This window comes from Mytilus edulis, chromosome 7, assembly GCF_963676685.1.
Source record: "Mytilus edulis chromosome 7, xbMytEdul2.2, whole genome shotgun sequence".
Lineage (NCBI taxonomy): Eukaryota > Metazoa > Mollusca > Bivalvia > Mytilida > Mytilidae > Mytilus > Mytilus edulis.
Genome location: NC_092350.1, coordinates 32,154,471 through 32,179,013, shown reverse-complemented (window position 1 = coordinate 32,179,013; position 24,543 = coordinate 32,154,471). Strand labels below are relative to the sequence as shown.

The following is a 24,543-nucleotide window of genomic DNA, read 5'->3' as shown; positions in this document are numbered from 1 at the left end:
AGAAAGATTGACCGTAGGTTTCTGTACATTTCCTTTCTTGGTGAAGCGGTTTTTACCTCTTGCCCGGTTATCATTTGGGGTCAAAATTGGTGACTGTCTATGTTTCTTCCAGGTTTCCCATTTTAATGTTTTAACAATATTTGTGACGCAGCAAGGTGTTCGGTCTGTAAAGTTGTTGTTTAGAAATCTTGCTGCTCTTCTCTGTACCTGCTCTATTGCCTTGATCTTGGTGTTGGCTTATTGGATCCCATACTGTGCATGTATATTCGACTGTAGATCTTACCATGAATACATATGCAGCTGCTTTATATGTTTTGTGCAGCATTTGAGATTTCTGTGTATAAATCCCAAAGTTTCATTAGCTTTTCCAACTGTATTATATATGTGTTTATCCCAGGTTAAGCTGCTGTTGATTGTTACTCTTAGGTATTTGAAGCCTGTACCAAGTCAGGAATATGACAGTTGTTATTCATTAGTTTTATGTATTTTGATCATTTGAAGTTGCCATTTTATTAGGGACCTTCCGTATTGAGTTTACCTCGGATTTTTTTTTGTGATTTTACTTGTTTTCCACTCAGTTACTTTGGTCAGTTTATTAACGATTCAAAATTGCATCTTTGCAGCTTTACTTCATCTCGGTTTATCAATTCCAGACATTTTCAAAAAACTGTAATATCGAAGTTCATAAATATCAATACAAAGCGGCTTGCGATGATTGTAATGATATCTGAACTTATACATTAAGTCTCTGTTTTTGTTGGTCGGCCCTTTACCTTGTGTGATTAGTGACTTGGCTTAAACTTTCCACTTAATTCGCTGCGTAATTTTATGTTTGGGATGACAATATGAGTACTAATTCAATTCAATCACGGACATTCAATGTCCTGGGTGTGATCCAGTACAGTATAATTAGAAAACAAATTTACAGACTTCAGATTACGTAATATAAGTACACATTATTACATCGGTTATTGCCCTAATTAGACTATTTGCAAATAAAAGTAAGACAAACGAAGGTTTTTCAAATACAGATTATATTTGAATGATATAATATCGATTTTTCAGATGAAGACTTTCTGATTACTGAAGGAGTTGAAAGATTCAGGCAGAAAAAGTATAATCCAAAAACAAGACCAACGATTGAATTAGCAGATTATGTAGGTTTCATTTCGTTTGTACTGCGCATCGCCATTTTATTGCTTGCAACAAATTCATGCATTAAGGCAAATCAGTTAATTTTCCTTATCGTCTAATAATGGCCACTTCAAAATAAGTTTTTGCATCAATATCAAAGCAATAAGTTTTTGCATTATATGATAAATGTAAAAATGTAAAAATCAAAAGTGAATACGTGAAAATAAATATAAGATAGACAGACCCCTTAACCATGGCAGTAGAAAAGCTGCATTTCAGATGTATAGGAGGATGTGGCATTGGGATTAGAAAAAATGCACTTAATGAAAGCGAGTTCAAAGCTGATTGCAACTAATGAGTAAATGTTAGACTCAAAACATAGTACATCTTCAGTTTGTTTTAATATTGTTTATTATAATAATGATCAACAATATGCATGCATTAAGTGCAATATCAATGTAGATACCTTACTTACATGATGCTACCTTTATATGGTGTAATTTAAGATGTCGTTTTTACAACACACCAATTGACACTTTTATCAGGATATATCATTGATTATATGTTTTTAAAATTCAATCGGTATGCTTCCAGTACTTGTGTACTTAATAATAAATTAGTTTAGTACTTTTAAATGAACTGGAACAGACTATTAAAAAAGAGAATGTTGTCTCATTGACAATCATACCACTTCTTATTTTTATATGACCATTTAAAAATATCCAATCATATTTTGTAATTTTTCCACGTAATGTATCTCATTGTCAAGGTTAATAAACTGCGTGAACTTTTGTAATATTTTCATGAAGTGAGAACTATATATGTTCCCTTTTCAAAAATTAAATTCAAGTTGAAAGAAATAATCCTATATTACTTTCACTGAATGAAATATAATGCAGTATAATAGTTTGTGACAGAATAAACGGTTTAGAATACATGACCCATGCAACGATGACATAATTGCTATAAGTATAAGGCATTGTTTACAAACAGCTAACAGACTGATTCATGTCCAAAACTAGGTCCAAAACAACAGACTAAAACAAATCTGATATGCAGCAACATATCAACATACAACAACCACTGAATTACAGGATCCTGATTTGTTATAGGCAAATACAGAATGTGTGTGTGTGTCCGCGGGGGGGGGGGGGACTTGTTTGAAGGCGCCAATCCTTCCCTAACATGGGACAGTGGTGTTACAGTACAACATTAGAACAAACTATTCTTTGAAAATGGCTTACCTTTTCAGATGAATCCAAAGTAGAAAAACATCTTACAAAAACACATAGTAGACGTGGCAGGGTACTTGTACATTCCCACAACAAAAAGACACCAAGTACAGATGTGAAAGTACTCGCAGATACTGAGAGCTTTGTCAAAGCCATCAACAACTAATAAAATAAGCATGCATCTAAGACTAAAATATCAATCAGTACACATCCAATGGATTTAGTGTAAAGACGTTATCAACAATCAGAGTGAACATGACCTTGTGCAATGAAGGTCCTCTGAACTTTAAAACTTACCAATCCAATCAAATGTAACAATTTTTACCATCAAAATTAAACGAAATTTAGACCAGTTTAGCATTTAATGACTAAGACAGCATCTCAAGCTTCAGCTTTGGGAGAAATAAAACAGCAATAGAATTATATTGTAAAATCTGCCTGTTTAAAACACTGTTTTATTAATAGAGGTTAAACTTCAGAAATTAAATTATGCATTAAAATATAAAACGTATTATTTTCTCTACAGTATGAAATTGGAGATGACAGTGTAATAAGAGATGGATACTGCATCTTAGCACCTGGAGCGAAGATCGCTGTAAACGAAATATGGCTCTATGGTATTCTTTCAACGTTATCAAAGCATAGACACAGGAAAGCACCGAAAGAAAAGGAGAAAGCTGGCTTTGACATTCTTAAAAGGTTAATTGATGGTTTCTATGAACCTTGGGATCTAGCTATAGATGGAGGAACAAAAGTGTTTCAGGATTCCAAGATATTCAGAGCATTAAGAAGTAAGTAGGAAGTAGAGCTAGTAAATATAAAAAGAAGAAGATGTGGTGTAATTTTCATTGAGGCAACTCTTCACCTGAGACTGAATGACATAGAAGTTTACAACTATAGGTTACCATACTGCCTTCAATACTGAGCAAAGCCCATAACACATAGTCAGGCATAAAAGGCCCCGAAATAACATATTTAAATCAATTCGAACAAGAGAACAAACGGCCAGATATAGAATCATATTCAAAACAGTGTGGTTCTGGCCATTGATTGACGACCTAAATTATCCCATTGACTGGGACAGATTAGGTGAACGTTTGTCTGTAACGACCATTGCTCACTTCTTACTTATTATAGAATTTAAACTGTGGGGTCACCAAAGGTTCTTAACGCCTTTAATAATAGAATAATTCGAAAAATTATTCAGGAATAACCTTAATGTTTGATTTATATTATTGATATAAATCAACACATCGTATTATTCCGGATTCGTTTTTCGAATTGCTTTATTTAGGTGTTGAGAACCTTTGGTGACCCCACAGATTCAGTGTCTTTAACAAGTACATAGTGAGCAGTGATTGTAACCGACAAACGTTCACCTAATCTGTCACAGTCAATGGGCTAATTTAGGTCGTCAATCAATGGCCAGGACCACACTGTTTTGAATATGATTCTATGTACAAAACAATGAACTAATGAGTTTTATTTATAAGATATGTGTATTATAAGTACTAGTGTGTAAAGTAATATATATCATTAAAAGATAGTCCAAAAATATTTAAAGAAGGCAACATAGTGTTGGGTCAAACAAATATAAAGGTTGCTCTGCTTTTAGCAGAAAAGAAGATCAGGTTAATGTAGGTTAGTAGGCGAAAGATTTTTTAATTATTGTTTTTTAGATAATTTGCATCGACTAATAGTGAAATGTTTTATGTTTAAACGATGCCTAACCAGAAGTGTATATTAATAAGCTTCCGAAAAGCAGTTTTATGTCTTTAATTATAGAGAGATGACATGTTTCTATCACTTTGCTTTTATTTGTGACAATCATAATGTCATCTTATGTTTTAAAGGTTATGCAGAGCACAATCTAGAAATGGACCAAAGTACTTTTACTCGAGGTTGGCTGGAAAAAATGTCGTCGGCCAAAAAGACAGTTAAAAGACTGAACAAATTAGCTAGTGAATCTGAAAAACAGTAACGAATTCAATATATTAACATGGGATTACTATTGCTTAATATAGACAAAATGTTTTCCATTGTCTTTTTTAACCAAAGTTTGAGTCATCTGCATGAAAGGAACGACTTATTTCCGGTGAAATAAAAGACTTTGTATGTTAGAATATTTTGCCATGTTTCCAATTTTCAATACTACCTCATAACAGTAGTTTTGTTGTTTCTGTTATGAAATAAATTGTCAAAATAAACAGAAACTGTCGAATTATTTCGTTCACACTCTTTGACTTGGACATTAAAATGGTTAATACTTTGTGTACCAATAAGTTGCCAATACACATTTATTACTTACATAAAAGCTCAAAATGTCATTGCTGAAAACATGGATATTAAAACAATAAGTAAGTTCCAAATAACGTGTCGTACAACAATCACTTTCGAATAATAAAGATGTTATATATAAGCTCTTCTATATACGTATCTTGCATTAGAAAAAGACAAACAAAAAGATCTTCAGAAACTTCTCTGAGTATGGATTGTCCTCTGGATTATCCTTTTAGTTCAAAATGTACACCCTTTTTATGGAGAGCTGTGCAGGTATGAACTTATTAGCATTACCAGTATATCAAGTCATCTGTTTACAAATAAATATTAAGGGAAACAGATAAAAGATTGTAAACACATTATGTATTTACATTTACGATATCTATCCAAAAGTCCAAATCTAAGATGCGTAGTTAGCTAGATCAAAGGACGGACCTACTTTGTAAGAGTGCAAAGTTAAAGGAGGAACATATATAGATATACTATTCCTAGGTTAAAGGCTTACGTAACAGCAAAGTTTAATCAAGTTATCCGACAAAGTCATGATTTAAAAGGCTTTACACAAGAATACTTGAAGTAAGTAATCTGAGCTGATTTTAGTTTGGGTAAGTGCTAATTATAGTGACGACGACTCCAGAGCCTTGCAATCCATGTGTAGTAGTCCAGCATTTAAAAAAAATGGTATAAAGAACGAAGTGCATTTGGTTGATTTTTCATGTTATTCAGATCGAGAAGAAACATCTATGAATAATCACAACTTTATCCAAAACATCCAAATCGCAGCACCTACTTCGACGTCTTATGCATACATAGTTTTTTCATGGTTAGGCCAATTTTTGTACTGTACTGAAGTATTGTTCAATGGACTTAAGTCCAATCCCACAAAGACTTGGACCTGCAGATGTTTAAAAGCTTACTATATAAGATCTCAAGTCTGGTTTTCCAACTTTTGCAATTACGGAGCATACGAGACACTTAGCTTTATTATTATTTATCTCTTGAATGAAAAAATGAGATTATATCAGATGTGATAAATATTTGTTCAATGTCTATCGTATGCATACGACTGCCAATCTAGACATCTCAGTTTCTGACCCGTTTCACTTTACGGACAAAACAAATTAAATAAATAAACTTGAACGCCTTACATGACGCTGATAAATAGATAATTCACAATTTAAATATTTTATTCTTCGGACTCTTGTACTAAATACTATCTAAAGTAGTCGACGTGCTGTTTACAAATATGATAATGAAAATCAAATCTATTTACATACCATATCATATATTTTCTTATTCGTATTTAATGCATTAACACATCTTGTGATATAGTCGGGTATATAACTGGGTATATTTAAATACAAATACACATTGTGAAAGCATGGTTATTTCGGGAGCATGGATTGTTTTTATTTCTTCCTGCGTCGTTATAGAATCTCATATTCATGACAATTATTTTGAGTCTCTGATAAACAAGTTTAGTTCCGATGGTTCACTTTCTCAACTTCAGTTCCAGGAACTTGCTATTGATTTAACCGCTAACAAACTTCCAGGAAATTATTCTTCAGATTGTGATAATCAGTCTCCAGGTACTAGTTGTAACAGAAATCAAACCCAGGTATTTATATATTTTTTTTAGAAAAACATTAATAGCTGGTTCTTTTTGGTAAGTACATCACCCTTTGGGCGAAACACGTTGATATATACCATTCCCATTTTCAATGTTCTTGTACAATTTAACTATTTTCAAACATGCATATTGCACGAGTGCTAGTCACTTTAGTGATTTGGATATAACGCTATACCATGAAAAGACTTTTCTTGATTGTTTTACATTTTGGAACCTGGCTTGGCGTCTGGTGTGTGCTTTGTTTATTTGGTCTCTAGTGTAGAGTTGTCCTATTGGCAATTATACCACACATTCTTATTTTTACATATATACAATGTACATTATAGAATTAATCAACTTTAAAGTCTGGACAAAAATGACACAGAAGCTCACTTAAAAGTCATAATATAGTTTATAAGGGCTTTCTCGTGTAAGCGTCTTTCAGACGAAATTTTGCTTCTGATTTTTTCTCCTTGAAAATATAATTATTAGTTAATATACAAAAAATGAATATACTCACCCATACTGTTCCGTTCTTTCATTCTAGTGTCTTGGATATGATGATATTTTTAACACATATGCCAAAAATGGAAAAGTGGATAACACAGCACTGGTTGAAGCAGTGCCTGCGCTACTGTACTATACACACGAAGACATTTGTATGAAACCAAGTACCGTGATACACCATAGACATCATAAGAAACCATCTTCTTCACAAGGTTATTTAATATACAATTTTGTCAAAATCGAGGTGTTGTTAACATGTTAACCCTATTGCCCCCTCATATAGTCCTTGAGCTTCATCGTTATAAATATGTTTCTCTAATGGAATCTTTTTGAGTACTTATCAAAAGATCTCTGAGCTATAGGTCCTACGGTATTACAAATATTTGTAAAACGTGTGGGTCGGATGTACTTGAGGTAATGTGTTCCATCTCTGACAGTCTCCAGCGAACACTATTCCTTAAAATTTTCTGTTGCTGCTTATTCCCCAAACACACGCAGTGAATTTCAATGATTAGTTCAATTCGAAACAATATGTCCATATGAGGCGATACTCATTTGGCTTAATACCGTATCAGCTTACAGGAAATACGGGGCTGATGTTGACCATTACAGGGTTCATGGTCCATATCACATATGCATGTTCGTGTCATAAACCTTAATAATATTGAAACATTGCATAACTTGTACATAAATCTTCTCGCTTGAATTGCGTGACATTTGTTATTTCGGACCTTTTGTTGCTTCTGTATGGTATGGGATTTGCTCCATCGTTGACAGCAATATAGTGAACTATAGTTGCTTATTTGTATGTCATTTTGTCAACAATATACAAGTTTATCCATCAGAATTTTACATTTGTTCTAGCTTATTTTCTTAAAATAAAATGAATTAAAAAAAGTATAAAACCAACACTGTACCTAATATACATTTCTGTTTATATTTTAGCATGGGGTTACGGCATTGGTTTTGTAAGTTTGATAGTTTTAATATCAAACATTGGAGCCTTTCTTGGACCTTGCATGAAAACTCAACTCTTCAAAAGAATTCTAATGTTCTGTGTGGCTCTTGCTGTAGGAACTTTAGGAGCAACTGGTCTTCTTGTCCTGACTCCAGAGGTATTGCATGTATACGTAACTAAATGTCAGTGTAAATTTGTCTATTCTAAAAAATACTGACATAATATACTTATATCTTCGTTTAAGAAAACTCATCAAAAATATCATTCAGGCTTATAATTGGGGACGCTAGATGCGCGTTTTGTCCACAAAAGAATCATAAGTGACCCTCTATAACAGTTAAAAGACCAAGTTGAAGACCATTCAGGATTACACATTGTCTTTTAAAAAGTAGTAGAAATAAGATGGACAGTGTATATAAACAGTTGAAAAGAAAGGCACAAAATGTTAACTTTCGAGATCTTTAGACAGAAAATAAACAAACGAAAATAATATCGGCTTGATTTTAACTAATAACATAAAATGAAAAACAATTGTGGCAGACTCAATAAAACAACAACAGGACAACATGTTCCTCGCTTAGGAAAAGGTACATTCACCTGTAGCATTTAATGGTATCAAAATAGCAATAGGAGTGCACTGGTGAGGTCTTGGGTCAGAAACATTAATTGACTTTTATTTTATCTTAGCAGCTCACATCTACTCTTGATTATTTATTATTTAGGCTTTAGGGTTGACAGGAATAGACAGTCCTGTTCCAGACTACAACTGGAAGATGACAACTGTGTTAGGAGGAATTTACTTTGTGTTTGTGTGTGAGAGATTTCTCAAGATGATTTTAAAAGGCAAGAAGGTAAAATTGATATTATTTTTAACTGGTAAACACACAGAAATATTGTGCTATTGTGCTTGCACTAAATAAAATTGAGAATGGAAATAGGGAATGTTGTCAAAGAGTCAACAACCCGACCTAAGAGCGGAAGACAGCCCAAGGCCAGCAGTGAGTCTTCAACGCAGCGAGAAAATTCTGCAACCGGAGGCAAGCTTCAGCTGCCATGAATATACTTTTTACCAACGAATTCCAGATAGAAAGATCACTACATTAATTTGACATACCTAATATATTAGATACATGCTTTAGTTCGTTCAATGTCAATTCTATCCATGTTTATAGTAGTTAGGGTTGTCAACCAAAACTCTGAAAGCTAGTTGTCAATGCTTCATGTTACTTACATTTTATAACCTTAACTGAATTCAACACCAAACTTATTGAAAACTACGACAGAAGTATAAATGGTTGATAACAATTGGGTTCAAGAAGGAAGATATTTAAAAATAAAAGTATTCAACAACAGGTACAAATTTTGAGCCAAGACGCGCACTAACACTTGGTCAAAGAACTAATGTAAACTATATTTCGCAGAGAAAAGATGAGGAAGAGGAAGTAAAATTAAATGAACAAGGTAAAATAAAAAATGGGACTGACCATTCACACTTTGACCCAGAAGATATGGATACCAGTGATGGTGGTGTTAAAACAGTTGCTTGGATACTGTTGCTAGGCGACTCTATTCATAATTTTGTGGATGGGTTGGCTATTGGTGCGGCTTTCACAGAAAATGTTTTTACTGGTGTGAGTGTAAGTCTGGCTGTTATTTGTGAAGAGTTACCACACGAATTAGGTAATTAGGTAATTTTCCATTTTAAGTCATTGTCCTGAAAGCTTATAAATGTAGACATGAGACAAATACTACATATTAAAGTCTCACCTATGTACATACATGGAAAACATGGAAAAACATGTATTTTTAACATAGATATAAGAAGATGTGGTTTGAGTGCCAAAGAGACAATCTCCATCCAAGCCACAATTTCTAAAAGTTGATTATTATAGGTTAATATACGGCCTTCAACACGGAGCCGTGACATTATATGAAGATCTAAGACATTAACTATTCATTGATATAATTCATCAACATAATTATAAGTTTCCACTTTATCAGATGATAAAAAATATAAATTTTAAATCATATTCAAAAGTGAAAATGTTTGTAGTTCTATTGCCAAAAACCAGACAAAATATTTCATTGCCACGACATAGTATGTTATATCGTTAAAATTCAAAGATGATATGCTTATCATTGAATGTGCATGGTGATATTGCACTTTTATGTTCTGTGTGAATAGCAAAACTATGTTTTATTCTGATGTTTTATATTAAAGTCTCTCATATTTCTTTTAAGAATGGCAAATACTTTTCATATTGTGTATCAAATGTCATATTTTGTTAAAACGTGTTTGTATGAAGTGAGACTTTGGCTATTGAACATATATAAAAGGTATATAACAGCGTATAACACATAGGCCATTATAAAAAGAGTAATGATAAACTGATTAAAACATACTTTAATAAATTAATGTTTATACAAGCATTAAACATATAAAACCCTTTTTCATTTTAATAATATATTGGCAGTGTAACTGAATTGCATAGTTCTACCGATATTATTAAACATAAATGTAAGTCTTTCATCATCATACACACGGCTGGTAATCTACACACGCAGAACATTTGGTTCTGCAATGAAAACCGTGAGAGGATTTTCCGGTTGTGCTTGAGTGGAGCAATTGTCACCGCTTCGAAAGGTATATATATACTTTTCTAAATCGCAATTTTCTTATTCGACTGATCAAATATTGAAAATCGGAGAATGCTATGCTGTGGTGAATACTTGAACAAAAAGATACATGTATCATTTACTGTTGTACGTGGAGTTGAACTCCTACAAAATCAGTTGCCGCACGAGAATTTGCCTAAAAAAGTGACATTTAAATTTTAAAATGGTTTTAATTACAGACCCTCAAGTTCAAATTTACTTTTTATTCGGTCAATGGGTATGAATGTCGTTTTGGGCGGCGTGTACGCTGTCCGGTGTAGATCGACATCTTAATAAATCTAAAAACCTCATATTTTCATTATGACATGCGTGAGGGGATCGGTTCTGATTGAGGACATCGTGAATGCGTGAGGGGACGTAAACTCATAATATTATATCCAAACTATGAGTATTTGAAAGTTGCCTAAATGTGGTCAGATTGTTCATGAAAAAAACACATTTGTGTGCATAAACTGAGGGAAACACATCAAATATAAGAGGAAAACTACGACACAACAGCAACACAAAATTAAACTTTAACACACACAGAAACGAATTACAATTTAACAATGGCAATTTTCCGGAATTGGCACAGGACATTTTAAGAAAAAATGGTGGGATGAACCCGGTTTTGTGGCATGCCAAACCTCCCGCTTCTACGGCAATGGTAAATATATCAGTTATATACAACATTACATGACAGGACTACAATACAAATAAATGATAGAACATATAGGACAGAGAAACACTCCAATTATAGCTAACAAAAGGTACCAGGTTTAAAAAAAAACACTTATACGTCAGACGCGTCTTTCGTCAACACAAGGCTTACCAGTGACGCACAGATGAAAAAAGTTCGAAAGCCAAGACAAGTACATTGAGGACCATTTTCTTATTCGACTGATCAAATATTGAAAATCGGAGAATGCTATGCTGTGGTGAATACTTGAACAAAAAGATACATGTATCATTTACTGTTGTACGTGGAGTTGAACTCCTACAAAATCAGTTGCCGCACGAGAATTTGCCTAAAAAAGTGACATTTAAATTTTAAAATGGTTTTAATTACAGACCCTCAAGTTCAAATTTACTTTTTATTCGGTCAATGGGAATGAATGTCGTTTTGGGCGGCGTGGACGCTGTCCGGTGTAGATCGACATCTTAATAAATCAAAAAACCTCATATTTTCATTTTGTCATGCGTGCGGGGATTGGTTCTGATTGAGGACATCGTGAATGCGTGAGGGGACTTGAAATCATATCTTTGTATACAAGCTATCAGTCGTTGAAAGTTGCCTTAATATGGTTAGATTGTTTATGAAAAAAACAAATTTGTGTGCATAAATAAAAATTATGAGATAGGATTTTGAAATAACAAGAAATGACCATGTTTTCTTTTTATGAATAAAAGTCTAACCAATAAATTTCAAATATGTGTCCAAATACGTGGATTTGGGCAAATAATCGGTTTAGTTTACTACCACAATTTGATATTAATTAATATTGTAATTTTCATTGTTATTGATAAATGTTATATCAGTAAATCTAATCCTGAATCTGTCTATCCTATTTTTTGGGATATTGGTTAAGAAATTCATATATTACGTCACTTTGTGCGTTTATGGTTTTGGCTAACTTGGCTGTAAATTTTTATGTGCTGGTTTAGGTAATTTTATGTATCCGTTTTTATTGTGCAGTTAGTCATCACTTCGATTTTATCATGTATATCTATTTTATAGTCATTTTATAAAACATCACTGTTTGCAAAATTATGAATTATTCGAAATAACAAGGATGTTCTTATTCCAGACAGAAACCCTAGCCGCATTAGTCAGACACAACTTATTGGAACTTTTGGTCCTCAATGTACTTGTCTTGGCTTTCGAACTTTTTTCATCTGAGCGTCACTGGTAAGCCTTGTGTTGACGAAAGACGCGTCTGACGTATAAGTGTTTTTTTTAAACCTGGTACCTTTTGTTAGCTATAATTGGAGTGTTTCTCTGTCCTATATGTTCTATCATTTATTTGTATTGTAGTCCTGTCATGTAATGTTGTATATAACTGATATATTTACCATTGCCGTAGACAAATTCTCGTGCGGCAACTGATTTTGTAGGAGTTCAACTCCACGTACAACAGTAAATGATACATGTATCTTTTTGTTCAAGTATTCACCACAGCATAGCATTCTCCGATTTTCAATATTTGATCAGTCGAATAAGAAAATTGCGATTTAGAAATGTATATACCTTTCGAAGCGGTGACAATTGCTCCACTCAAGCACAACCGGAAAATCCTCTCACGGTTTTCATTGCAGAACCAAATGTTCTGCGTGTGTAGATTACCAGCCGTGATACATAGAATGAAATTCAAAACAGTGTGGCTGTGGCCATTGATTGACACATTAAATTCATCCATTGACTCGGACAATTTAGGTGAACGTTTGTAAGTAACGACCACTGATCACTATGTACTTTTTAAAGACACTTAAACTATGGGGTTACCAAAGGTTCTCAACACCTCAGTAAAGTAATTCGAAAAAATTAATCAGAAATAACACGATGTTTTGATTTATACCAACTATATAAATCAAAACATAAAGGTTATTCCTGATTATTTTTTCGAATTACTTTATAATTAAAGGCGTTAAGAAACCTTTGGTGACCCCACAGTTTAAATGTCTATCGTAGGTACGTCGTGAACAGTGGTCGTTACAGACAAACGTTCACGTAAATTGTCCCATTAAATGGATGAATTTAATGTGTCAATCAATGGCCACAGCCACACTGTTTTGAATTTCATACTATGTATCTTTATATCACTTGTCATAGGACTTTCAAAACATTATCAAACATTTCAAAAATAGAAATCTTTAATTCATTTTAAACACATGTGTGTAAATTTTATAATCGGACATGTACCAACTAGCCAGCAACCCAACGATAAGATAAAGTTAGAAAAAAATTTATTTACAGCAAAATACTTGAGTGTGTAGGTACAGGTAATACCTTTGGCTAGTGTGGTTGCTAGCTGAACCGTGAAATCATTATTAGGTTAGATAAATTAGATAAACTACTCTTCTTTCGTAGTAGTCTAGTCCTACAAGCAAATAAATTGGTTACAATGTATCTGTCGGTCAAGTCTACTCTTAAAGGAGTAGTACTACTATACCTAACATTAATGATTTCACGGTTCAGATAGAAAGTAAGCTGACCAAACGTATTACCTTTACCTATACACTCAAGTCATTTGGCTGTAAGGTTCTTTAAGATAATTATTTTCATATAAATTTCTCTCCAAAATATGGTAAACTTTTGTTATGCACAAGTCCTGATAAATTGTACATTTACAATCAGATATAATCGGTATTCCTTAGTTAAGACATTAACCTTCATAGTGTTCAGGTTCTTAATTATGTTCTGTGTATGCAGATATGTTCCTAGATATATTTATAAACATATGAAATATGTAGAATAAGAATTGTGCAATCTGGAATAAGATCATAAATAAAGCCCTATATAGAGTGTAAATAAAAAAAAATAATGTATGAAATCATTGTTTATTACATCTGCTTGCATAATAATATTGAAGTTGAAACTAACAACGATCACGTGTATCCTGTCAACCCCTGAAAAACATAATATTGTCTTCTTGACTACTTCCGCAAACCGTGGTCTGGTAAAATGATATATTGTTATAGTGTATGTTAAATATAAATCTTCTTTTTTTAAAAGGAGATATTGCCATTTTACTACATTCTGGTTTGACTATGAAGAAGGCGCTGTTCTACAATTTTCTGGCAGCAATAGTGTGTTATGGAGGCCTGATTGTAGGAATAGTAGTAGGCGAAAATACTGATGCAAATCGGTGGATATTTGCATTCGCTGGTGGATTATTTATTTACATTGCTTTAGTCGATATGGTATGCGCAGTTTGATTTTTTTCTAATTTTTGTTGAAAAGAAACGAATGTAGAAAAGAAAGGCGATGGTGTTTTCGTATTTAATCTATTTTGCCAGTATATGTACTTGTCTTAGAAAAAGAATCCTACGTAGTTACCTTTGTATAACATTAAGGTATATAGGAATTTGTATTCTGAGATAAGTGCATGTTTTTACAGCATATAATGTCAACAGCAAAAAAGGAAACAACTCGGAGTAAATTAAAAAAAAAACAGAGGTCCAATAAACGATCTTGAGCATATAGACAAATCTCTACATGATATGTCATGCACTAAAACGTCCTTACTCTAACATCTAACAGGAAAAGTCACTAAAATTTGATGCTGGACGCTTGTCGTCCAGTGTTGAGTTATTGCATATTCAGGACGAGTACAATGAACACTCCATTATACTAGAACGACATGTTGAGAGGGATTTTTAACGTGCTTGTTCTCAAGCATAACAGTCCACAGTAAGGCATATCAGCCGACGAACACATTATTCGGACTCCAGGGCAACTAGTCTTTGCTAGCGCGCTCTTACTCCTTAAACCTACGTGATTAGCGGAGAAGCACCAAGTACCAATTTCTAAGTCTTTTGTTTGACAAGGCGATAGATCGAACCAACAACCATACGAACTAGCGACAAGAACACCACGAGATCACTTAGTTGGTTCCACTCTGACAACGATGATATAGTGGGTCACAAATAACACAAACGACATTTGTGAAAAAATAATCTTGTATAAAGATGAAAAAAAAACATTAGATGTAGGAACACTGCATTAAACTAGAACGACATGTTGAGACGAATAACAGTACCACAGTAGGACATATCACCCGCCCCTAACACCTTTCTGACTCTGGGCTAGAATACTCGTGCTGGTATCATGATACTGTGAGAAATGTCTTTATAAACTCATCATATATACCAGGACTAAATTTTGTATATACGCCAGACGCGCGTTTCGTCTACAAAAGACTCATCAGTGACGCTCGAATCCAAAAAAGTTTAAAAGGCCAAAATAAAGTACGAAGTTGAAGAGCATTGAAGACCAAAATTCCTAAAAGTTTTGCCAAATACAGCTAAGGTAATCTATGCCTGAGGTAGAAAAGCCTTAGTATTTTAAAAATTCAAACTTTTGTAAACAGTTAATTTATAAATATAACCATATCTATATTATGCTACAAAATAGTGTGTGTGTGTGTGTGTTTTAAATTTAGTATGCACTTATTCAATGAATATATGTTCTATTGTTGCAGATACCAGAAATGAATGAACAAGCAGTCACATCCCGGAAAAATCAAACCGAAAGTACTTTACAGATATTCTTATATCAGAATACTGGGCTTTTATTGGGTTTTGCCATTATCATTATAATATCGTATTATGCCAAATACATTGACTTGTAAACTTAGTGTGCGTGGTCAGAGACAGTCTAAACTTAACGTAGACTGTCCCTGGTGTGATGTATGAATTTGTGTGAGAGTGGATCACAGTGGAGTGGAAGAAGGGTGACAAAGAGTTCTTCCCTACATTTTGTTGTTGAATGTTATCATACATTAAAAAAGGGACTATTTCCAAGATGGAATGTACATAAACTTTTATATTTCAGCTCCTTGTTTTTTTTTTCAATATTAAAAACTAAAAATTTAACTTTAGCTTTTGTCATTTTCTTAGTATAATCGAGTACTGCATATATATGTCTAAATACACTTGTTAATAAGAGGTTATTAATAGCAAATGCCCCTCTACACGTATGGAGATATTGATATATATTTTGTCTTGAACTTCATATTCTTAACTACGGAAGCCGATAAGGGCCATTCAAAAAAAATAAATGATATCGTTGAGTTTACCTTGATATGGTCCACTCGGGTACACAGTTTAAAAACCAATTATTGTCAGGTATCTATTGTCCTAGTCCTATAACATATGACCTCGTGGCATTATTTACTATTTCTATTTGCATTAGACAAAAAATAAAAAATGAAAATATCAGCATGAAAACGTTAAATAGTGAATATATAATGCGAAGGCATATATTATAGGACTTTATACTGCACTCGTTCTATTTGAGCAGTCAAAAAGCGTTGACTGTATATTTCTATGTCATATACAGTCACTGACCCGATATCACTTTTCCTCATGAATATTTAAATAGAAAATGTCGAAATAATATTTAATTATTCATACGACCTCTTCAACCTGTTCTTGTTACCAATGCATACAACGATGCGTGGATCGACTCAACCTTGTTTCTTTTGCAATTATTGGAAAAACATATTTCTGACATCTGTTAATATTTTTTGTTTGCAACCTATAAATCATTATGTTTCATGCTTATGGTTGATATTTAAGTCCATACTCAAACGATTTCGTTCACCATCGAATGTGAGTTTTTCAACAGGTAAATATGTACATTTCATTGTGTTGTATATTTCTCCGCGAGCATATTATGAGGCCTTTTTAAAGGGGATTTTCCCCAATATTTAAATCAAATAAATAACATCAACGCATTAAACAACCATTGAAAATGTTGTTTTAGATTTGCAGTATAAAGACAATAATAGTGCATTGACTTGACATATCAACGATATAAGGATTCGGCCCGAAACGGGGAAATAGCTCGGCACAGCCTCGCATTTCCCCGTTTCTAAGCTTCATCCTTATATCGTTGATATGTCAAGTCAATGCACTATTATTGTCTATATCTATTGTCCATCTAATGTCCATGTCAATTAAAAATGCTCACTTTTGTTTTTACCTGTGGGGAAGTTCTCAAACCTGTTTCCCCACTTAGTTTATTTTGGCACCTTCTGAAGGAATGAAAAAAAGTGCACGGCAAAATCCTGGTAAGTTTTTATTTTTCTAAAACATAAAACATACTTAAAATTCATTTATCTAGGGCATGCTATGCCTTAAAACTTTTCCAGATGCACAGGTTTGCCTGTACTCAGAGAAAATTTTGAGGTGAAAATACGGCCATTTTAGCCATAGGGTCCACATGAACCTTAAAGACAAAATATTCACCTCAAACACGCCCTAACATAAAAAGGTGCACTCGATTTTCTCTTTTCGATAAAATTGTTACCCATTTTTTGATTTTTTTTTTTGAATCACATAATGGAAGAGCAGACACGAAAATTACTGAACTAATAGTTTGATATGTTCTCCGTCCATGGTAATTTACAAAAAATTATATCGGAGGTTATGCATTTTCTATATCCAACTTGATAGATACCCATGTCGTCGACTCGATATCTAATTGTTCTGCATTACTATGTAATAGATAAATTGAAAACTTATGCAAATGGTGTTTTTAAAATAAAACATTTCGTAATTGAGAAGAAAATTGTCAATTTATTTGTTTCTATTAACTTTCAAAATTTTTGTTACTATAGTAAACATTACAGTAAGCATTTATTGCCTTCTCTAAAAAAGAGCTTCGATTCTTTTGTTCTATTTCAACTGTGTTTCCGCCTGCTACCTGCTATGAAGTATATTTATTACACAAGGTATATTCGAAATTACTTATAGTGCTGAAGAAGTATATAGATTGGACATATGAAAATAAGTTATTCTTTTTCAAATTGGATAGAAATGCTGTTTCACGACTTAGTATATATCTTACATGCATTTATTACACACATTGTCACAAAATATACAGACGATGACAGATTATGTGTCAGAAGTAATTTACATACCGTATGTTATAATTCCAACATTTTAAACAAGAGTCGACAACTTGATAACACGTTCCTAATAAACCTTGAGATGGACACCCTCTCCAAATAACTTCGGAAGTGCTCGGATGTGTGGTAAGAGAGCTATCAATTTTTTTGAATTACTGATTGTTTCTATACGATCATGTTATACAATTTTCAACATAAATCCGTTAAATAATCGAAGAATCTGTATTTCTGACATGAATTGATAAATACACAAATAATTTTTGAAACACCCCTTCAATTATATCATAAGCATTCGGTTGTGTTTTAAAGAGGCATTAGCTGTCAAATTTGTCTTCACCGGTTTGACTTTATTGTGTTTTCTAGTCTCGAAGCCATCTAATTAACCATCCGAAGCTGCCGTCGGTCACATAACCCGATATAAACATACCGTCACATTATTAAAAAAAATTAGATATCGACCTCGTGCTATTGGACTTTCTTTTTAATAAAATCTTTTTACCTGTATAAGAATGATTTTTTGGGGGGACGGAATCAGTCAAGGAAATTGTTCACCTTTGTTACACTTTAAATGTTAACATTCTTTTCTGTTTAATGGTCTTTAATGGCTGAACCGACTTGTACATACGTATCAAATCTCTTGCAAATGGGTTGAATTGAAGGTCACATGAATACGGATTCAATGGGGTCGAACCATTCACTTACAAGTTACTAATTCATCAGCGATGTTTCTTAGTTTATGTTTTTACAAAATTGAACTAAACTCAACTGGCTTCTAAAAAGCGAATTACTATTTCACTATTTCACTATTTCACTTTCATTTTGATTAAACAATATAAAATTATATCTCGTAGCTGATGCTCCTTTAACATCATAAGTAATGTTCCTAATGTGTATTTAATTTTAACAATTTTCTTAAAACAGTCATCGGGAAGAAGGTCGGAAATGAGGTGAAGAAGAAGAAGGAGACTGAGCTGCAGGATGTCACCTAGCCGAAATGGTTTATGTGGGGGTTTCAACCCAGAACAACATTCCACACATGTGCCTGAAGTCCAAACTCCCACCACTCTATCAATTAGAATAAAAATAAGGGTTGAGTTGAAATAAGGTTCCTTATGAAAATACATATGAAAGGTGAATCTAATCATTATAACAAGAAAAAGGGGTAGACAGTTTTTAAGATAAAGTACATGTATATAATAAAAATAAAACCTGTTTTTACTAAATAATCACATATTATCTTTCAACGTTGATAGAGAATACCGAGAATACAAACAGAGACCAAACAAACGTTAACATAAATTATTTATACAGATAATTGAATAGAAATTAATTTCTAGTTATCTCTCTTTCTATATGTGTTTGATTTCTTTTCAGGAAAAAGAGTGACTCACTGTGATGTATTGAAACCAATGAGCTGGAGGGAAACATCATCACAGATAAAATTGAGAATGGAAATGGGGAATGTGCCAAAGAGACAACAACCCGACCATAGAAAAAACAACAGCAGAAGGTCACCAACAGGTCTTCAATGTAGCGAGAAATTCCTGCACCCGGAGGCGTCCTTCAGCTGGCCCCTAAACAAATATATACTAGTTCAGTGATAATGAACGCCATACTAATTTCCAAATTGTACACAAGAAACTAAAATTAAAATAATACAAGACTAACAAAGGCCAGAGGCTCCTGACTTGGGACAGGCGCAAAAATGCGGCGGGGTTAAACATGTTTGTGAGATCTCAACCTGCCTTCCCCTATACCTCTAGCCAATGTAGAAAAGTAAAGGCATAACAATACGCACATTAAAAGTCAGTTCAAGAGAAGTCGGAAAGAACAATTGTACAATTATATGATGAAACCCCGAGAAACGAACTTAGCTTTTCTGAATAAAATATGTAGAAACTTTCATTTTGTTACTGTTTTTTACAAATTATATTTTGCGTAAATTATAATGATGCAACACAATATCGCGAATAGGGAAACTACGGAAGCCGGTTAGTGTCAGGGTAGAGTTTTATTTTTAAGTCGTTAAACGACTTAGCTAACTTGTTTAAACGACTTAGCTAAGTTGTTATAACGACTTAGCATATTTATCTTGTTATAACAACTTAGCTAACTTGTTTTAACGACTTAGCTAAATTGTTTAAACAACTCAGCTAAGTTGTTATAACGACTTAGCATATTTATCTTGTTATAACAACTAAGCTAACTTGTTTTAACGACTTAGCTTACTTGTTTAAACAACTTAGCTAAGTTGTTATAACGACTTAGCATATTTATCTTGTTATAACAACTAAGCTAACTTGTTTTAACGACTTAGCTTACTTGTTTAAACAATTTAGCTAAGTTGTTATAACCACTTAGCATATTTATCTTGTTATAACAACTTAGCTAACTTGTTTTAACGACTTAGGTTACTTGTTTAAACAACTAAGCTAACTCGTTAAAACGACTTAACTCACTTGTTTAAACAACTTAGCTAACTTTTTATAACGACTTAGCTAATTTAACTCGTTATAACAACTTAGCTTACTCGTTATAACGAATTAGCTTAGTCGTTTAAACAACTCACCTATCTCGTTTCGTTATAACGAGTTAAATTAGCTAAGTCGTTATAACAAGTAAGCTAAGTTGTTTAAACAAGTTAGCTAAGTCGTTTTAGTTTCTTGTGTATATTTCGAAGTTCAATATGACGTCCATTATCAATGAACTAGTATACATTTTTGTTAAGGGGCTAGCCGATGCACGCCTTCGGATGCAGGAGTTTTGCTGCATCGGAGACTCATTGGTGACCTTCGGCTGTTGTCTGCTCTTTTGTCGGATTCTTGTCTCTTTGACACATTCCACATTTCCATTCTCAATTTTATTTTTTATCTAAACTCTTTTACCTTTACCGATGATATATTGAAATATCTGTTTTACTTCACATGGGTGGATTATGGATAAAAAAATTTTTTAGTTCACCTTCTGAATTTTAACTGCCGTGTCATCGACAATAATCGGTGAATTTTCTTTGTCTACGGGACGGTTAATTCACTGCTATAGTAGTTTTTAAATGAAAAAAAGTCGTTAAAGACCGTTAAGTCATATTACAAATTTCAAAATGTAACTTTCTTTGGTGTAACTTTATTATATTTTCATTTTAGATCAAAGATAATGATAATGTTTAATAAATCATATTTTCCTTAAGAAAACACGCTTGTCGGTATTACAGTGCATTTTATTTGATGGAAATTTAATTTTGAAAGAATTAATTTTCATAACAACAAAAATATGATAAGTCAAAATACAACATACTTTTGCGTTAAAAGACTGCTGATTATGTGCAATATTGTATTAAATTAATAAACCTATGGATATTGATCTTGAAATATTAAATTCCTCGTAAAATCAGTTTCAATGCTTTATTGTTATAAAAATTGTAATTTTGTTATAGAATTTCATTGAACGACCCCATCAATAGGGTTTAATTACTGGATGTTGCCAAATGTTTTGTTTATGGTTAGCAGTATTTAAATATACATAAATGAAACAATATTTCGATTAGTTACAGATTTTCAGCGTTCGATGTCAATCATCATTTGAAACATCCAGAGGTAGGTCACATTATTTAAGACTATTATACTTATTTCATTATTACTAAGTTTCAATTTTACATTTAACATCTTTCGCTTTTGGAACAGATGTTATATAATAAGCATGATAAGTAAGCCATACCACTTTTTTCAGAGGCGGAATTATTTTTGGGGGGTTGATTATATACATGTAGGGAATCTCTGAAGCATGACCGGATCGGATCCCCTCTATGACAGTCAGTGGGTCTCCACTTGTGAAAAAAACTGGAAATGCCACGTTTTTTTTTTAGTTTTTTTCCAATAAAATATAAAGAAAACAGGAAAGAAGAATACTCTTTATGCAAATAGAGTGCTGATCTATAAGGAATTATGGATTTAGATATATACGAATTATCTTCTTGTTGGAGTAAATGATTATTTACTTCAAATAATTAGAAGTCCAAGTGGATTTCCAGTGTGAGTCTTATCATTGAATTGGACTTGCAGGAGGACCATCTAAACTATAGCCGCGTGTACATATAGATTTAAAAATTATTCAGCCGTAAGTCTCCTTTGAATTTTTTCGTATTTTGTCATATTAGGGCCTTTTAAAAGCTATATATACGGTATGGGTTTTGTTTATTGTTGAAGGTCGTGTTGTGACCTATAATTTTGTTCATCCTCGTTCGTTATTCTGAGTCATAGGTTTCTCGTTGGCATGCGCAATCATATCACATCTGATTTTTATATAGAGAGGTTAATTATGCCTTTGAGCATCACGAATACTGCAAAGAGAAGGTATTTTTTTTATCCACCTGAGAATTTGGTTGTGAATAGACCAAGATTTCCCACTCTGAGAGCACTGAATTAAAATTTGAGAAAGAAATTGCAATTGCATAGGAATTTATAAATTCCATTTCCATAAATAAATATACAATGCTACACTCATTTATCATAATAAATCACGTTTGCAATTTACAGCCAATATATATATTGCTATCATATTGACCGTGCAAGGGCTGTTTAGCCAGTCAAGGTTGTTAAAAACTTCCATTTGTTGTTTTTTCCATGATTGTGAATCTAGATTCATCTGTATATAGGATGTCACTATGTCGTTGTTTCTGACCTTGGGAACTTTGAGTAACTTTTATTCTTAGATTAATAACCAATTCAACCATCTCTATTATTTTTTTTAAATTAGTCTTTAAATTTAATACAGAGCATGGAATTCATTGTATCCAATGGTGCAAGCATAAATTTCTATAAAGATACGATAGTCTTGCTATCGTATCGAGACATCTTCATTTCATGTTGTTAAGAACGCAGTTACAACCAAGGGGATTACTTTCGTCAATGGTATGACCTTATTAGTAAAATTCATCTCGATTTTCGTGATTCAGTCACAGAAAAGACTGTCTTAGTTGGAAAACATGTAGAGGCAACATAGAAAAGAATATATTTTGGTCATCAAGTATTTTTTGACAGAAAATTATCGCCGCAATACAGCCTTTTGTATTGAAGTGGTGTTAAGCAAACTCCCAATCAATCAAAATTTAAACATATCAAATGATATTTCGAATTTTGAATGTGTCAAACAATATTTCGCAGCACACAGTTCTCATTCATTTTTTTTTTATAAGAAAACAAAAGGACAAGATCAAGTTCATATTCCTATAGTATACGTATTTTTTGTTTGTATTATTTGTTTTCCGTCTCGTTACTTGATTAATTGTTGTTTGTATATAACGTTCAGTGACAACTATTTCGTCAATATTGAAGACGACTATCCCATTGACTATGTAATAGTACGTTGTTATCAGTCTTTCCTGTTGTTTGTTTAAAAAAAAACCACACTCAATTTATTAAATTCAAAATTCCTATCTGACCTTTGTTTGAGATATCACAACATCAATACCGTTTATATCAAGCGGTTCATATCAATGGGTCTAAATAGAGATACTTCAACTTTGCCATGGGATGGGTTATTTAAAGTCCAATTATTGAATGACCAAATTAAACTTGAGACATTAAGCTCAGACAGTAGTCACAGTACGCATGAGGCGTATTCCAGGAGTGACCTTCAATAGGTTCACTAGGTAGCCTTGAAGGCGTATTCCAGGAGTGACCTTCAACAGGTTCACTAGGTAGGCTTGAAACCCAAAATAGTTGGCAACAACAACTAAGGTGTTTAAGATCGTCAAAGCCTAAAAAGAGTAATGAAAATATCCTCCAGGGTCAACATTCATTGTCTGTAGTATTATTAAAAAAATAATCGTTTAATTCATTCCAGTTCATGAATCAAGCGGGCAGATTTTTTTTCTCGGGAATTGCTAGCCAAACGGTAGCAGTACCGTACTTGAAAAGTGGTACTAACGCTAAAATGAATTTGAAATTTTGCATAAAAAAATATCCAATTCCTCAAGCGATCATGGTTTGCATAGTCAGTTTTTGGCAGATAAGTTATGATCAGTTTGTCTATCTTCTTGTAGCTCCTGATGTTTAGAACGCTTTATATTTTTATGTATCTACTTCTTAAGAGTTCCCAAAGGTTAATATATCTAACATTTGAGTCAGATTGATTTTAAGTGCTCAAAATCTGAAGCCATTTCGACCTCATAAAAAATCTAGGACATCATGCTTTTAGACTTAATATTTTTAGTTTTTATTTATGACTTGAATTAAAGAAATAAACTTTACAAAATTTGATACTTGTCTTATTCATTAAAAAGTGGAAGTTTTTTTTAGTAGGTAGATATTTCAGTTTTTACGACTCCCGTACTTTGACATGAACGTTACAATGTTTAAACACGGTTTATTAATTAATTTAATTAAGGAACAAAATGATATATCATTATATACATTTTATGTACAAATATAAGAAATTTAAATTCAAACACTTCAATAAAATTAAATAGAAAATATCAAAGAATTCAATAAAACATGTAATTGAAGAAAACATGTCGGAACAAAACGTCTCGCTTCA

At 32.9% G+C, this 24,543-nt stretch overlaps 2 protein-coding genes across 2 annotated transcripts in view; both read left to right on the top strand.

The window, feature by feature from the left end:
- LOC139482639 (uncharacterized) overlaps positions 1-4,587 on the top strand; it is a 79,244-nt gene extending 74,657 nt beyond the window's left edge. Inside the window, exons 5-7 of the mRNA XM_071266588.1 lie at positions 1,066-1,157; positions 2,893-3,157; positions 4,220-4,587. Coding sequence (XP_071122689.1) covers positions 1,066-1,157; positions 2,893-3,157; positions 4,220-4,347 — 485 coding nt within the window. The 3' untranslated portion in view covers positions 4,348-4,587. The remainder of the gene's footprint in view (positions 1-1,065; positions 1,158-2,892; positions 3,158-4,219) is intronic.
- A 1,257-nt stretch (positions 4,588-5,844) lies between these two features.
- On the top strand, positions 5,845-15,970 carry LOC139482644 (metal cation symporter ZIP14-like). Its single transcript, XM_071266632.1, has 7 exons — positions 5,845-6,264; positions 6,803-6,974; positions 7,708-7,877; positions 8,443-8,571; positions 9,142-9,400; positions 14,109-14,296; positions 15,577-15,970. Exons 1-7 carry the CDS (start codon positions 6,028-6,030, stop codon positions 15,724-15,726), a joined length of 1,305 nt encoding a protein of 434 aa, XP_071122733.1. The 5' UTR covers positions 5,845-6,027; the 3' UTR covers positions 15,727-15,970.
- The last annotated feature ends 8,573 nt before the right edge of the window (positions 15,971-24,543 follow it).

Bases quoted from the DNA above. Each gene is read 5' to 3' on its own strand.
- LOC139482644 (XM_071266632.1), top strand. From the start codon at position 6,028: ATGGTTATTTCGGGAGCATGGATTGTTTTTATTTCTTCCTGCGTCGTT. The intron at 8,572-9,141 runs GTAAAATTGATA...TATATTTCGCAG, and splicing joins TGATTTTAAAAGGCAAGAAG to AGAAAAGATGAGGAAGAGGA. The intron at 14,297-15,576 runs GTATGCGCAGTT...CTATTGTTGCAG, and splicing joins ACATTGCTTTAGTCGATATG to ATACCAGAAATGAATGAACA.